Source organism: Athene noctua, chromosome 11 (assembly GCF_965140245.1).
Source record: "Athene noctua chromosome 11, bAthNoc1.hap1.1, whole genome shotgun sequence".
In the NCBI taxonomy this organism is placed as follows: domain Eukaryota; kingdom Metazoa; phylum Chordata; class Aves; order Strigiformes; family Strigidae; genus Athene; species Athene noctua.
The window spans coordinates 5,242,500-5,259,955 of NC_134047.1; the positions used below are offsets into that span (position 1 = coordinate 5,242,500).

Here is a 17,456-nt window from a genome sequence, read left to right on the forward strand (position 1 = left end):
AGTAAGTTACTCAAGGCCAGCACCGCATCCTGAGTTTGTAAAGTGCCTGAACAAAAAGTCACCTGAGTGGGCAACTTCAAAGAGCTCAGTCTAGGAGAGGGTGTAGCCAAGGACTAGTTTTGCTTGCTGCGTCCATCTTCTTCCTTGCACAAGAGAAGCCTGTGGAGCACTCTGCCCACACACAGGGAATTGGTGCTGGGCGAAGAGGTAGCGTGTGACAAATTAGATGTTTGTAACCACAGCTGTATAACTTCCTTGGACGGATCAGGGTAAACAGTTATTATTTATTCTTGTTATACTGCCATTATGAGCTAGCAGTGCTACTTGTTTGTAACTTGGGTCTTTCCCAGAAAGACAGCCTAGCCTGTTGGTTTTGAGAGAACAGTAGTGCTGGGATCATGGCACTCTCACTTCTAAAAGCAAACCTGAGAGAATGGAGAACTCATAATTGGACATTACCCGAATTGGAGGGCCTGCCTTTGTTTCCCAGGTATTCCCAAACAGAAGTTAGCCTGTGCATGCTAATGCATTTTAATGAATTTTGACAAGGTCGCAAGAGCCCTTTCGTTGCTTGTCTGCTTTGTCCTTGCTTGCACATATGAATGAAGCTTTCCCATACGTAGCCATAGACAGCCTCCAGCCAGCTTAAATGTGTGTGTGTGTGTGTGCGCGCGCGCGTTATGTGTTTCTAAAATACTTCTATTTGCTTCTCAGGTATTCAGTTTGAAGCAGAGCTGCCCAACATACTAATCAGCAAAGGGGAAAAACATATTTTGGTGCTTTTCTTGTTTCTGTTGAAGCCCTCTCAAAGAAGAGGAGAAGGAGTTGGAATAAATCGGCTCCTTCCTGGGGAATCTGGGGCCAGATGAAGGAAACAGGCAGTAAAAATGTATTTAGTAAGGGAAGGGTCTAGAAAAGGATAGATAGGCTTTAAAGAGATCGTATTGAGATGTCTGAGAGTACTGGATGAATGATCTGCAACAAGCAGCTTCTTGAATTAGTTAGGGCAGGAGCTCCTGGTCCTAAAAGCTGTAGTGGCTCGGTGATGATCTCCTTGCCGCTGTTGTTGTTGGCGTGTCCGAGTCAGGCAGTGTCCCTGTAATATGACACTGCATTACTGTCCCTTGCACTGGTCAGGGCTGCCACAGTGTCACGTTCATGGAGAGCAGTCACTGGGAGCTGAGGAGAAGAATGCTGGCTCCTCACAGCCAGCACCAGCACTGAGCATGCTGTGTGGGAGTAACCGTCACCTGTGTTTCAGTGGGGAGTACCGAAACGAACCTCCCAGCTAGCCCGTCCAGCCCAGGAAGGGACTTGTGTATGTAGCTGATACTTCATACTCAAGTGCCTGGTGAAATACTGTCATCTATGTTTTTCATTTGTGATGTGCTCGATGCAAAGGGCTGATGGTACCCAGGTGTCACTTCCGACCAAAATTATTCTATGATACGTTTAGTTGCTTTAAGGACAAGTATCTTTCTCTCTCAAATTTGGGGCTGTAGCCAAATCTATCTTAAGCAAAAGCAATGCTACTTAATTGTGTGGAGTCACACCTGCCTGTGCTGGGGGAAATTGGTCTTCTGGATTTTATGGTCCTTGTGCAAATATTCACCTGTGAAACAGGAGTCGTGCTTTTCACGAGAACATGACACCCAGCTAATTTCACTGCTTCTTTTACAGCGAGGCTTCTCACAAGGGCCAAGCAACAGCACCCTATTTAAAAATCCTGTCTCAGTTTTGGAATGCCCATGCCATCTGAAAGCTATGGCCTTATTTTATCTGTTTGTAACTAGTAATAGTCTTGGGGAAATGGAGCTTTGTTTTCCCATCACATTCACTCCCCAGTGCAACAGTGAAAAAACTATTTTTCAAAGTGTTTAGAAAGCCCAAATTTTTCCCCAGTAACTCAGAGCATAGGAATGTCCTATGGCAAAAGAAGCACTGGCAAGGACATGCATGCCAGCATGTCAGCTGGCCAAGTATGGGAGATCCCCCACCACTTCCTGCCTGAAGGTTCCCAGGGTGCAACTTGGGAACACACTGTGTTTACTTTGGATGTATGAAGCCCCTGTAAATATTCTCTATACATGTCTGGGTTTAAATATATGTAGTTATGCTCTACCAACATGTTTCAGCCTACACAGGGCAACATCTGTTGAAACATGCAACTCTGGCTTAGTTTTAGCAAAGAAAATGAAGGAAAACAATTTCATCCATCATTAGACCAACACTTGGGAGAAGATTTAGGCCTTGTTCCATTTCCTAAAGCTAAGCAAATTTTGGCCTCATCAGCCCAGAGGAATAATCAAATCACTGATGCTTCAGCTGTCTCTGGCTATGATGTAAAGGCAGTCTCTCGCAGAGCAAGGATTCAAAGCCTGCGTAGCACTGCTGACCGGAGAGGGCTGTCAGGTAACCAGTGAATGGTTCAGCATCGGTTCTCGCTTGCCAGTGGTTTTCTGAGTACAACCACTGTTAAAGCAATGCAACTGCAGGTCACAGGAGAGAAGCACTGATTGCTCTAGTAAGGGATAACTCACAGAGCGTAAAGGGAGAATATCCATGTGAAAAGATCTCTTTGCCACAGTGCCATTCAAAACTGCTGTGTCTTTTGATGGAGGGTAGGTGAACTCCTAAAACCTGAAAAGCAGCTCTCCATAGTATACAGACCTGCTTTTCCATCTGCCATGATGACAGTGTACTGTATCCTTGTATCCTTGTATAACTTATATAACAAGTTATATACTGTATAACTTGTATCCTCTCACTCTCCTCCAAATGTCTGTGTAAGCTGTATACTGGCATGGCAATGTACGATACTAATCCTAAACTGCATCTGTAGCCTAAGCAGCTGTAGGTGCAAATCTGCAGTCTTCTCTTTGCCCACCAATTTAGAAATAAGTAATGAGAGAGCATTTGTGTGAATCCAGCTGAGTGAGCCACCGGGCATCTCTCCCATGTTCCCAGGTCAGAACAATGCACTTTTGTGGTCGATTGCCTGAAGACAGGCTGAATTTATGGGTGGATGTTGGCCATTTGCACAGTGACCTTCACGTGCATATTGCAGAAGGAGCCACACAAGATGTGCCCACCTTGTGCCCTGTAGCCCCCGCAGCCCCTGCACACCCTACGGTGTTAGTCCTGTGACACTCTTGTCTCAGAGCACCGAAGTTGCTGGCCATTGTGTAGTGACTCTTAGGCAAAACTGTGATGTGCTTAATAATTCGTGTAAAATTTAGAAGGTTGTCATACCCACCAGAGCCCTAGAGTGGATCTGGTTACACTGAGGTTAGGTGGTGGGGCTTTTCTTGGTGATATGAGCTGTTAGTAGATGTGAATTTTTTTCATGGTACTAGATGACTGGCAGCACTTGCAGTCGTCACCCAGAGCTGGAAGAGGCTTTACTGTGGGCCGGCTTAGAGGAACAGTGACTTTCTATTATTTTCCCATTGCTGATGAAATACTTTTCTAAATGCTACCTCCCTTTATTGATAAACAAGGACATAATGCTTATTTCTCTTAACTTGAAGCAGCAATGTTAATGTCTGATTAATCCTATGACATGCAGGTCATGCTTGTTAAAATTGAAAGCCACAGACAGTATTTGGAAGAGATTGCCATATCACACTGAATTAGTATTAGAACCGTTGTTTTCAGTTTCACTTCCTTTATATGTACAAGGCAGGTTTTCTTCCCTAAGATTTGTGGATTTACAACTCTACCGTTTCTTGTAGATCAAGATATTTATAGAATTGTATTTTGAAAACACTTCTGTTTTTATGAATGAGTTTCAAAAGAACAAAGCCCATACTGCCTTACGCTTAGAGGAATAAACAAAAATTAAGAGGTTTAGCTGTTGCTTACTGTTTCTGAAATCTAAAACATCTGTGATTAGGACTCTTGAAAGTCTGTTTAGAGAGATAGTTGAGAATTTGTTCTGTTTTGGTTTGTTTAGAAAGTATGCCCGTTATTTCAGATGTTCTGCCTATAAAGAATGTAAAACAATTTAGTTGTCTCAGATCTGAATTTAATCTGAGTCACTGGCAGAAGGTCACTAAATTCAGTCCAGGGTTTCATTCAGATCTGCCATTTAGACCTAAAAAATGTTACCATAAAAATGTTGGCATGTTTGTTATGCAGGGAGTATAATGTCTTAATTGAAATGGTACCAGAAACTATTTAAAAAACTTCTATTACAGTTCACATGACAGACAGTATTTTATAGCTCCAACATCTGTTTTAAGGCCAACATGTGAGATTTAGCCTTTGTCTGACTGTAACTCTCTTGATTTCAGTGAAGTTGTACCCACTTAAATCCTGATTGAATTTGTCTCACATGAGTGGTTCTTTAATTGTATGATTTAATTTTCTTTATCTCCACGCCAGTGTTACAGTATGGAGTTTCAGTCATGTTAGAATAAGGTCAATAACAGATCCTTTCTTCTTCCTTTTTATTTTCACAGTTACAGGGATCTATTAAAAGAAAACTGGAAGATGATAGCTCTCCTGCCTCCAGTGGCATGCCTGATGTCATTTTCCCAAACGACAGTAAAAGACTTTGTCTTGATGATGTAAACCTTGCCATGGGCCAAGGTGCCAATCCCAGCGTGGCATGTCCAGAAATGCAAAGTTCTCCATTCTCCACCAGTCACAGTGCTTCTTCCCTGGGAGTTGCAGGTCACTCAGTGCTCCTTGAAAACAATCACATGAATGGCGGTGGGATTGGTTCCCCATTTTCAGTGCCACCCAACACGGAAATAAATCACAAGGGGTCAATAGGAGGGCAAAACAATAACATTGTCCACTATGATGAGAAAGGAAACAGCTTACAGTCTGTGGACCAAGAGCTGCAAGATCTATTGGAAGAGCTGACAAAAATGCCTGATCCTTCTCCCAATGACCTGGATCTAGAGAAGATTTTGTGCAGCAAGGCTGAAGAGCCACTTGGGCTGAGTCATGCTCAACCAAGCATAAGTAAAACTCCAAAGTCCTCCCCACAGACTTCCCACTTGGACAACCATGTTACTAACAAAGATTTTTCTCCGGGCTGCAATCCAACCAGTGGAGGATCTCCTCAGATGAGACCATCATCTGCTGGAGCTAACTTCCAAGTTCCTCCCTCAAACAAAGCTGCTGCATCGCCCATCTCTACAGCAGCTCAGAGCAAGAACCAGCCACCACCTATGCTTCCAGTACCCTTACCCAACATACCTGGTTCCAACTGGCATGCTCAGCAGCTAAAGCAGCTGGCAGCTAGCAAGCAGGTGTCTAGTACTAAGCAGCAAGTACAGACTCCCAGCTGGCCCACTATGTCTCCTCCTGGTCTCTCTCCACCTTACAGGGCAGGATCTTCCCCACACCATCAACCTTTCAGTCCTCAAAATGTTATGGTGTCTGGCATGCCTGCTAATAATTTACCAGGAAACAACATTCAGAGTCCTCAAAGCACTCTGCTTTCGAGCATGACTTCCAGCAGCACCCCATCCAGTGGCCCCTCTCCTCCTTACGGGTCTGAGAAGCTCTCCAGCCCGGCTCTGAACCAGCAGCCCTTCAGCCCGCAGAGCTCCATGCTGCCCACCCTGGCAGCAGGCAGCTTACCAGCCAACAACATTAAAAGTCCGCAGAACAACTTGGTTGCCAGCATGGCCTCCACAAATACTGGACCTTCTCCACCGTACAGGCCCGAAAAGCTGTCAAGCCCGGCTCTGCATCAGCAGCCCTTCAGTCCTCAAGGTACATTAATCTCTAACATCACTCCCACCAGCAACCCCACAAATATGCAGAGCTCGCTTTTTAAATCAATGACTACAAACCAGTCCAAAAATATGAACATAATTATGCAGCAGCCATCCAGTAGCTTACAGCCAGGTCTGGTGAATGAGAGCCCTGTTAGCCAAGAGCAGTTTTCTTTCAATAACACCAAACCACTGTCTCACTTTGCCTCAGAGTCAGCTACTCAAAAGATGTCACCCCTGACAGCAGGACAAGGGCAGCAGTCCCTCATTCACTATCTCCAGCAGCAGCAGCAGCAGCAGTCGGCTCCCGCCACGCAGCAGTCCCAGCAGGCTAACAACAGCCAGTTCCTCCAGCAGCAGTTTCGGCAGCTGATACAGCCGCATCGGATGCAGAGACACATGCAGCCTGCCACACTGCCATCTCAAAGCAGACAGGTGAGAACGTCTCTTCTGTCTTACAGGGTTTATGTGAAAACATCAACTGTTTCCTTTTATTATTTTTACTTTGTGTTTCAAATGTGATGTCACTAAACTTCTGGGCTGTGCACAGTGTGCACATGGACAAGGCAATAACAACATTCTGGTGTTGTCAGAGCAACTTTATTTCTTCTGCTGAAATGTGCTGTAATTCCGCCATGCATTGGCTTTGCTAGCCCAGTGAAGAACTTTGTGCTATTAGGCAAAACACATTTCATACCACCAAAATAAATTGTTTTATATGTACAGGTGATATTCTCACTTAGCTTATATTGTAAGCTGTAGGATGTTCCCATAACGTGTTTCCCATCATCCTTTTAGTGGGATTTTTTTTTTTTTCTTGGTGCCCTTCAATAAATTAACCTCTGTATTATGCTTCTGAGGCTAGGAAAGATCGGGTGGGGTAAGAACTGAAGTTAAAATATGACTCCTTCATGGACAGCAGGACAAACAGTACAGCTCCCGAACAGCAAAGAAGCAGACTTGAAATACCTGTTACTAGCATGTGCCAGAAGCAATGCCCTGCTTTGGATGAGGGCCATTCCCCACCCTTTGTTGATCTGCGATACCAACCAAAAATGCAGCTGGCAGGAGTGAGACACAGCTCTGATTTCTCTCCAGCAACCTTCTCCCTGAGACTCAAGGAGAGGTGCAAAGCACTATCTGCTACTACCCCAGATAAGAGAGACTTACTGTGAATGGGAACTTCAGAGCAAGGAAGGGCTTGGGACTGGTCTGAGAGCAGCCTGGGTGTAAGGAATAAATAACTGTCTTTTTGTTAGGAAGAATAGTAGGAAACATTGAACCTCACCAGCAAAGCTATGTACCTTGCTAGGCTGAACCGACACTTTGGAAGCAGAATCCTTCAAGCCGCTTAGCTGAGCACACAGGCACTCCATCAGCTCCTCATGAAGGATTGGAACACTTTTCACCCAGCAAACCAGAGACTGATCCCTGAAGCTCCGCTAGGATCTGCTCAAGAGCATGGTGCTTAGCTGGGGAATACACTCCAGAGCCTGGGTTTCTTTGCTCTTCTTCCCTGCTGAGTGACTCGTTCTTATAGAGGTAGATTTTTCAATGTAGGTGGCTTGGTTTAACCTTGTCCTATAATAGCAATGAGAAGTAAGGGGATAGTTACTACAAGTCAGCTTCTTAGTGGTAAATCAATGAGGTACATTTCCACTGTGCCACTTTAGGACTGACTCACTCTTTTCCAAGTTGTGCATGCTCTGTACTCCTTTGCTTCAACACAGCAGCTTAAAAGAGACAGCTGGGAAGGCCTGGTGACTTCCTGAATTTTCTTATCCAAATAAAAAACATAGAACAGTATGGCATATATAGTTTACTTTAAAGGGTTATCAATGTAAGGCCCCTAATTCACCAAAGGCCTGAAGCAATTCTGTTGCTTGAAGCACTTGAGGAACCTGTTTGTGTTCAGTGGGACCTGAACTAAGCACAAAGTAGAGGGTCTTGCTGGCTTGGGATCTAGGAGTATGGATGGACATATGATTGAAAGTGAGTAAGTTGCTGCAGCTTTATGAATTACTGCCCATCAGAAGGTTTATTCTGGAGGCAGTGTGTGTGAAGAATATATTCACGGTGTTTCACTGTGTCTCAGATGATGGCTAGTAAGTTGTTAACTGCAGTAACATGATTGCTTTTGATCATATGTCCGTAACCTTTGAGCATTTTTTTTTTCTGGCTCCACCACTGGGTGTGTGGAATTGCCACGTCTCTGTTGGATTCCTGAGGTTTCCTGTGCCCTAGTTTTCCCTACTTTGCATTTTTGTCTTACACCTCTGAACCCCCTACATTATTGATTAGCCAAAAAAAAAAAAAAAGGCAAAAATTCCTGCAGTGAGTCTCTTTAATTGGCCAAAATGGTCCCTCTTCCAGAAAACTTTCCTAGTGCTCTGCCTGTGCTGCATTTTTAGCTGATTCTCACCGTCAGAGAGGGAGTTGTTGTAATTTGGTGTCTATCACTAAAGATCAAGGACAGTTAAGACAATGATTGCGTTTTACATTTTCAGACTAGTTAGGTAATCTTATGGTGCCTCCCTCATTTTACAAATAAGACATATTACGATAATTATACACCAGATGACAGTGCTTCAGTTTTACTGTCTGTTGAGCTGCTGAAGAAAGATGGTGGATGTTCAGGAATGGAACTTTTTGTTAGATTTTGATAACTTTACTGCAAATCTCATAGAAGAAAATGGAACCTGTGTGCTGAATTAAAAGAAAAATGACATAGAAAATTTAATCTAGGTAGGAAACCTTAAAATTCTGGGATACTTGCTAAGTTTCTTTGAATCTAGATGTAGATCTGTTATTTCTCTACAATGGATTTCTTATTTACATTGAGACACTGATACTGAAATTTTGGACCGGACTTGCTATGTACCAATTTTACTCCATTATAGTGAAATTGCTCCAGTGACTCTGGTTTTGATTTCCAGCAGTGTACCTGGAGCTCAATTTGAGCTTTGCAGAATTCTCTCCTGAGGCAGGTGATGAATAGGACTTTTCAAGCATAGAGCAGTTGTTTCATTAAAAGGCAAAATGTTAACGATTCAGAAGACAAGGGAGACAATTTCTGCATCTTCAAAAATTAGTAACCTTCTGGTGGAAAATTGCCTTTTTAGCCTCATTCACAGAAATTTGCTCGAAGAAAAATAACAGCATTCCCTGGAATGTTGTTTAGTGTTTAAAAGTCACCCCATTACTCTGTGTGTGTGTGTGTTTGTAAATGTGACTAAAATTTGTAAAAATAAGGCGTAGTACTCTCTTCTTTTGAGCAAGAGGTGGAGCTTTGTACAGAAGAAGAATGTGGATGGTGGCCAGTTGGAGGGAGAACAATAAACCATGAAATTTGATCCTTGTAGCAGGCAGAGCAACACGGGGAAGAGAGCAGTGGCTGGGACATAGATCCAGACCGAGCTTTTTGCTGTTGTTTTAATGTGTGTTAAAGCAAAGACTCCACATTCCAAAAGCTGAGTTACTACTGGCACCTCACAGCTCTACCATTTTTGTACTTCGTGGTACATCTCTTAAGCGTAATCAGTCTGCATCCCAGATCCTGTATTGCCTGGACAACGGGTAAATCTGATAAGGGCTAATCTTTTCCCATCTGAAGCACTGTGTCTTTATTGTTGAGCATTGATGGATATTGATTGAGGCACTGACAGTTTGCATTGTGCGATATTGCAAAGCCTGGTGGTGCTAACACTGCTCTTGCGGATATGTTCAGGTTTTCATTTTACTCATGTAGGACTGATGCTTGCTGAGTGAAATTATACTCAAAGGTCTGGACTCGTAAATCCACAATATAAAGATGGTAGTAAATGCCAAAGAGTCCAAGATAGTCTCTGGAACTATCACATGCTGTTTTCTGGGCTTGAGCTTAGCCACTTGACTGTATTGGCTGTTTCTGGGCGCATGGAAAGCTGCATTTGCCCAGGCAGGTTGAATAGTTGGGCATCTCCCTGATTTTCATGTCTAAATACAGTTTGTACTTGCAGATCTCTGATTCTGGCACATCAGAGATATTGGGCCCAATTCTGCCTTCAGCAATGCTGATGCAGTATCCCTGCTTCCAGAAGAACTCTTCTTTTACTCCCACCCATACCCGAACAGACACAGGGCTTTGTGAACAGAAAGGAGGGTTCCCCTGAAGGCAGGAAAATGAGCTGGTGATCTTTGCCGTTTAAGTCAGGATGAATAAAAGAATTCTTCTCCAAGCCCAAGTTTGAGTTAAATTTGAGTCTCGGGGAGGAGGGCAGCATTGCCCGCTGCTCTGTGTGTAAAATGGTGAAACCCAAACCACTACTCAAAAGGTTGTTTTGTTGGGGGGGATGTAGCTAATAAACAGCTATTGTTTGGGTGGGACACACTGTGCAGTTCTGAGCTCCACTTGCACTGTAGGAACCAAATGTGCTATTCTTAGAGCTCTCCGCATTCCTGCTGGCATCCAGATAGTTGTATACTGGATTGTCAGTGAAGGGTATATTTGTTTCAGCTCCATTGCCAAAAATGATGGTAGAGGAAAAATGATAGGAGAAGAGACAGAGAGGAAAATAATATTATTTGCAGTAAAAATGGCTACATTTTACTACGTGTGGACTGCATCTGAGATAGTGAAGAACATGCTTGAAGGCTAAAAAAAAAAACTTTGTAAAGGACTTTACAGTGTTTCTTTAACTGTGGTAAAAGCAGCAATACAGTATCTGAGTTGGCAGAGTAAATTATAGGTTGCAGAGAAACACCAAAACCCCTGAGCCTAGATTAAATATACTAGGGGAAATAAAATTAAACAAAAAATCTTGTTTCTGAGCATGAGTTCTCTAAATATAGAAACAAAACTGAAGAAGAAATGCACTGTTATAAAGAGCAAACTGACCTGGAGCTTAGATGTCAAAGGTTAAATAAATATAATGCAATACAAAATACAACTTTTGTTAATATAAACAGAAATGTTAATAGCATGGACTGATTCCTGGTTGTCCTATGTTATGTGAAGTTATTTCTGCCAGTGAAAAGTCTGCGCACCGTGACTGTTAGATGAAACTGTTCTGATTCGGCAGCACTTTATGTTTATAAGCCCTGATGCAGATTGATTAAGAGTTTGGAAAAGCAGAGAACACAGCCCACAGCATCTGAGTACATACAGTCCTCTTGTAAGTACAGGGGAAAATCATGTTTTATTTGGGATTTCCGAGATGTCACAAGGAGTCTTTCTAAGACATAAAGCAACTACAATATCATGTATTAATAATAAGACAAAAATTACTGGCCAGATTTCATCTGCACTTTCACAAACCCCCCCTTTTTCTTTAAGTGTCAAACTTATCTTTAAAGCCACTTGGAATGAAGTTCCGTTGGTATTTCCCTCTTCCTCTTCCTCCCCTCCCCTCCCCTTCCCTCCCCTCCCTTCTCTTCCCCTCCCCTCCCCTCCCCTCCCCTCCTCTCCCCTCCCCTCCCCTCCCCTCCCCTCCCTTCCCTCTCCTCTCCTCTCCTCTCCTCTCCTCTCCTCTCCTCTCCTCTCCTCTCCTCTCCTCTCCTCTCCTCTCCTCTCCTCTCCTCTCCTCTCCTCTCCTCTCCTCTCCTCTCCTCTCCTCTCCTCTCCTCCCTTTCCCCACCCCCAGCCCTTCTCTTTTCCCCTCCCTTCCCTTTTCTTTTTTTCTCTGGAAAAAGTTTTTAAAATATTACTTTTTTTTTTTTTTCCTTTTACTAATGCTGTGGAGAAGAAAAACAGATTTGATTTCAAAGGGCAATGGTAGCACAATACCAAAGCAGAGCCTTTGAGAGAATGGAGAGCTTTTGAAGGCAAAGCAACAAGCCCTTCAGCTAATTAAGTGCCTTTGAATAGGTGAATAAAGGAAGCTGGTGATGAATCTGGATTACAGAGAGCAGTAAGGCTGAGTCTGGAGTTTGACCTCTCCACACATATAAAAACATCTTCTTGAATGGTCATTTCTGAATTTATATTTATCTGTGCACTTGCAAGTGAGGTGTTTCTTTGTTTCAAACTTGGAGATTCTCCCCTCCCTTCCTTCAAGAGAGTCCAAAAGGAATTTGACTGAAACTGTCAGACTGCCATCTTCTCCCTTCCTCTCCCTGCCCTGCAAATAAATAATGTAAGATAAGTTTTGCAAAGTAAGGAGTAAACTTGTGGAAGGAAATGGGCTGTTTGGCCTCAACATGCCAACAGTTATACAACATTTTCAGAAGTGTAGTAATCAAGATAAAAAACTTAGTTCACATCTGATCTTCTTAGCCCATTGTTTTTTAAATTGCATGTGTTGTCCTCTTCTGTTAGGTTACAGGTATTCCAAAGCATTTCTCTATTGTCGTGGAGCCCTTGTAGCTATGTCTTAACCTTCCCAGTTCTTTGCTTTGTATTTTAAGAGGTTTACAGGCATTGGTATTTCTAGCAGCTATGCCTGATGCGCTCATCATTCCTTCCAGTTTAGCTATCTGTTGTGCTGAAAGCACTTCTGGACACCACATAGCACATCATTAGGGGAAGCAATCTGCAGAGGAGAAGCTTGTAAATAGATCAAATCCTTCTGAACACCATGTGGGAAGCATCTTCCCTCAAAATCACCCTCCTTTTGGATCTGAAATTAATGGGGACACTACATCAAAGTTGCAGCACTTCCCTTAATCCGGCATGGTCTTTCCCTTAGTTATGACCTGTTTAATAAAATGGAAGATGTCCTGCCAGCAATTTAGCTCTTAGGACGCAGACAACTCTATGGGAATCTCATGCTGGACAAATTAAAATCCACTTGGAAAGAAAAGAGACTTGGGGTACTCTATAAACACCAGAGAGGGGTGCTGGGAAGTGTTCAAAAAAGTATTTCTCTTTGTTACCTGCAGGACGATGAAGCAATGTGTGTGAAGGCTGACATGGTATTGTCCGGGGTTTTGGTGGAGAGAGGCAAGAGGAAGTAGTACTCATGTGCTGTGAACATGTAGATGGAAATGTGACTTATCCCCGAGAAATTTAGGACAAGGCGCTGAATTTCAGCCTGAGAGGCTTCTTTTAATGAGTTTCCTGGTGCTCAGGTCACAGGCTGTATGTCAGTGGTATATTCCCCCTCCTCCCCCACGCCAGCCTCGGGGTGAGCGGAGGAGAGTGTGCCATCACACAGAGGTTCTGCATTAACTCTAAAAAAAACCCTTGCTTTTGTGGTTTTGAGCTTTAAGCAACAGACAGTTGTTTCATTCTGCTCTGCAGTGCAGGGTGGGAGAGAACCTCTTCTCTCAAAGGTGTAGGGAAAGTGGTAGTATCATGCTAAAAAGTGTCTGATTCATGGGATGTGAATCAAATGAATTTGATGTTCTGGCACCCAGTTGTACCAAGCCCACTCAGATCCTGCCAGCCTAGGTAAGCAGTTTCTCTTGGGTTTTTTAGGCAGCTTGGTAGCAGTATTCACACGTTTTCATGGGCTAAACATTGGCTGAATCAGGCCCCAACTCCAGATTTTCTTGCTTTTCTTTTTTTCAAGTAACTCATTTGCTTCCTTATTTCCACAAAGAAACCACATCCATATGCAGACATCTTTAATTTATAAACAGCTGAGCAAAAGGTTTTGAAAATATATTTCTTCTGAACTGTGCCCTTAGATGCAATGAAGTTCTAAATTCCCGAGGAATCTAGGGAAAGACTCCACGACCTTCTCACTGGCTTCATAATGAATGCCGTAATTTCCTTCTGTGTATCATTCTTAAAAATAACAACAGGAATAGTGGTTAGGGGTTGGTAAGACACATTACTTGCATCCTCACTTACAAGTCAGTGCACCCATAATTCTTATATAGAAAAGGTGTGTTCATGGCCCAGCATGCTGATGAATAGCAATGAGGAAATCGTTTCCATTACCCTATTGTACACCCAGCTCGTTTCATCTGTGCTGTAAATTCCCATTAATAATCTTAATTCCATTTTTTCCCACATTTGTGGAAGATAGGTTTGTTCGTTGCCTGTATTTACTGTATCTTTCTTAGTAAATGGCAGTTTGAGGAGCTTATTTTGAACTAAAAGCAGCAAGGCTTTGAGAAAATGTGCTCACTTCCCTAAAACCATGCCCTTCTTACTACCTCAAATTTGATGCCTACATTAATTATTCATTTTAATACTTTTTGCAGTGGTACTGTGAGAGCATGGTTTGTACCCTTGATTTTCGGGATGGTTTCTACCTAGTGTTGTCTTGTAGGAGTCTAAAATTACATCTGTATTCCACACGGCAGAAATACTTACAGAACCAAAGTCTAATTTAACAATTAGAATAAAAACCAAACAAATAAATAAGAAAGTCCCTCAGATGCTGTTAAATCATGTGCCTGGCGCCGGACGGCGGTTCGGCAGGGTGGGGTGACTGGAGCAGCCTACTTTGTCCTTCTGCTCCTCTCCTCTGTCATTTTTCCCTCTCTGCAGTAAACGCTGCACACAAAATAAAAGTACAAACATGTTTTGTTTCAGATGCAATACCTAGAAATAACTTTCCTGGTAAAATGAACTCAGTCTCTTTTTTCTTTTTCTCTGGGCATTTTGGAGAAATTTCAGTGTGTGGGTGGGGGAAAACAAAGCCGTGGCTGTAAACAGGAACTGATATTGTCTCCACGTCTGAATGGGGAGAGAAACTGAACTGGCCTCGGTGGTTCTCTCGTACATCTGCGAGTCTGGAAACACTGGGATGATTCACAGTTTGCTGATTAATACAGGAGCAAGCAAAATGGTGTGAATTAACGGCCATTACAGAGCTGTGCTGGATGGCAAATATCCCCCTAGAACAAATGATCTTTCACGAAGATTGCTTAGAGGAAGAGGTAATGGGTCTTAAATACAAATTAGAAGCAGTCCCATCAAAGCTGTTAACATTAAGGTTTGAAAGCCAAACACTATTATGAGCTGTCTTCAAAAACTGTACATTTAGGAAGCATATCAGTCTGCCGTGTTGGCTGTGTAATATTTCTGTCTCGAGCACTTTGGACTATTTCAAGCAGCCAGCACTAATAATTGATAGAAATCCACAGTCAGAATGTAGCAGCTCTTCTTAGGGCTTTGAAGGCTAATCACTCAATTACATGTACGTTTTAATGTTAAAATTTTTATAGCATATATGAAGGCAAATATTATCAGTATGTAATTCTTAAAAGCATGACTGGTAACAAAAAGTAATTCTCTATTACAATTTAACCCTTTGTATACGGCAATGTTAAAAAGGTAGGAAATACATCAGCATAAATAATACTTTCTGTATAACCAGCAAAATTATTTAACATAGTGAATGAGTAATGTAAACGTGATATCTTAGATCAGTGTCAGACAAGATGCAGATGTGAATGCAGGTTATGGACAAGCTGTGCTGAGCTATTTTTCCCCATTACAGAACTGATAAGAGACCCGTGAGGAGGGTAAGCCCTGTAATGTAGACAAAATAGTATGATATCCTAAGACATTACATTAACAGCCTGATCTTGTAAAGATTCAAACACACACACCTAAATTTACGCAGTGGGAGGTCATTCCAGGACAACTACAAGAATATTTCTGAGAGCAGAGTGAATCATGTATGTATATAGTCTTTGTATGCTCAAGAAAGACCAAAGGTGGAGGAGAAGGATGCAGCAAAGGGCACAGTAATCATTGGCAATGGCATATTAGTGCTACAACAACAACAACAAAAAAAAGAGTCGGAAGTTTTCATGAATTTGTTCTTACCTCACCTCAAGTTTACATCTGAATTATTTTTGGCTTTTCTGTTGTGTGTGTTGTGTTGTTGGTTGTTTGGTGTTGTTTTTTTTTCTTGAGGGTTAGTACCAGCATTTTGTAAATGTGCCAGACTTTGAATAAGTGTATATTTTAATCAGTCCAGTGATTATTTGTAGTCCTCTGGGTTTTGTGTTTTAGAGTAATGAATTGCAAAAGCAAACTTTGCCCCTTGCCAGGAAGAAAAGCTGCCCCCTCCTCTCAGGCACAGGAATAACAAAAGCAAGTTAGGAAAAAACAAATTTCTTGACAAAGACTTTTTCCCTCTCTTTTTCTTTTGTGATTGCAGGCTGCTAATGTTAATGTGTTTCTTCCCTTTCCAGAAAGATGAGGACATGCTATCCTGGGATACCAGTAGTATGTATCCCTGTCATAAACAAATCCTTTTCTCTCAGTACTTAAATACTCAGGGCTTTTGTAAGCTTCTCTTTGCATAACAAATGTGTTTAATATTTCCTTTACTCTCCGCCATTATTAAGTATAAACTGTTACTGTACTGGGCTGAAGGGTAGTTTACACAGCAGTTGTGTTTGGATAGTCTGTTTTCTTTAACCATTGCTCCGAAGGGCGTGTTTAAGCAATGAATGAACGATCGTATGAGCATTATTTTTTTGTTTCGTACAACCCCCTTTTTCTCCTCCTTTCCAGCTCAGTCAGCACACTTTCTGCAGAAGCATTTTAGTTTTCTATGTGGAAATGGGGCGTTTAGTAGAATAGATGCATAACAAGGATGAGATACTTTTTTCTCCTTTCCCTCTTCTCCCAAGAGATACCCTGTGACTTCCTCTATTAGTCCATTAATCGCCGTAGCTCAAAATTCAGTCTGATCAAAGGAGCAGAACGAGGTTGAAAAGTGCAGATTCTGGCAATTGACTTGACTGTTTAGATTCCCCGCTGAGCTCATTTAGAGCTGGAATTAAGCTATTCCTGCTGTATTTTTCGTCCTTGGCTCGGCAGCAGTGCTGCGCCTAGCGCCGCGCCGGGGAGTGCTGACGGCAGCGCGGCCGTTCCCACAGCCCGGACCCAGCCTGCTCTGGAGAGCAGCCTCCAGGATCTAAGGAGCTGAATCTCCCTGTGCCAGGAGAAAGCTGAGTAATCTTGTCTTAGTTTGATAAGAAGGTCTGTGTTTAGATTGCCTTAGTTATTCGACTGCAGAAAAAAGTGGAGAACCTGTTAACTGAAGGTGCCGGAGTCAGTATTGATCATTCTGTGGTTTTTAATTCAAGCATCAGGTTTCTGTCTCTCGCAGCCCTCTGTACCGAGGTTGATGCGCACGTTATGAGTGGGAAGGAAAGAATTTCGAAAAAGTGTAAACGGGAAATTTGTAAATAACATAAAGTTTCTTGTAAAAGTTTTCTTTACGATGTAATGACTCACTTAAGGAATACAGTTGTTTTTAACGCCTATTTATATGCAGTTAGAAGCTGGTGCTGCTTTCTCATTAATAGTCTTGTCGGTTCTTGTTTGCTTAAGGCAAAAATGCAGACTGCCCATACCTGTGTTGTTCGCTGCAGATTAACATCTGATTTTGCAATCCTTACACATCTCAAATTCCTACTGATGTAACCAGGAGTTACAAGTTCTCCAGGAATAGTGCTGGACTCCTGATGTCATTATTTGTGACTCTACAGTTCCCCAAAGTGTGCTAATATTTCTCAAAGAGAGGTAGACTCATTTGATGTGTAAGTTCTTATCTCATTAAAGTGAGTTATAGTTACTGAAATGTGAATGGCATTCTATTATCAGAAAATATTATGTATTTAATGGTTTAAGAGCGCTTAAGGTCACCAAGAACAGAGAAATGCTGATAACATCACCATAGTCTTGTGTGATGGTCCTGAAATGTGAGTAATCTTTAACTGAAAAAAGTTTTGCTAGACATATCGATGTTTTCCCATAATTTAAGACTTTGCTTAAGTTCCTAACATTTATTTATGTTGTATTACTTAAAAAAAACCCCATCCAAA

General features: G+C 42.3%; 1 protein-coding gene across 1 annotated transcript in view; it reads left to right on the forward strand.

Annotated features, from left to right (window-relative positions):
• MAMLD1 (mastermind like domain containing 1) overlaps window positions 1-17,456 on the forward strand; it is an 84,179-nt gene that overhangs the window by 44,902 nt on the left and 21,821 nt on the right. Inside the window, exon 2 of the mRNA XM_074915371.1 lies at window positions 4,464-6,170. Within this exon, the coding sequence (XP_074771472.1) occupies window positions 4,464-6,170 (1,707 nt within the window). The remainder of the gene's footprint in view (window positions 1-4,463; window positions 6,171-17,456) is intronic.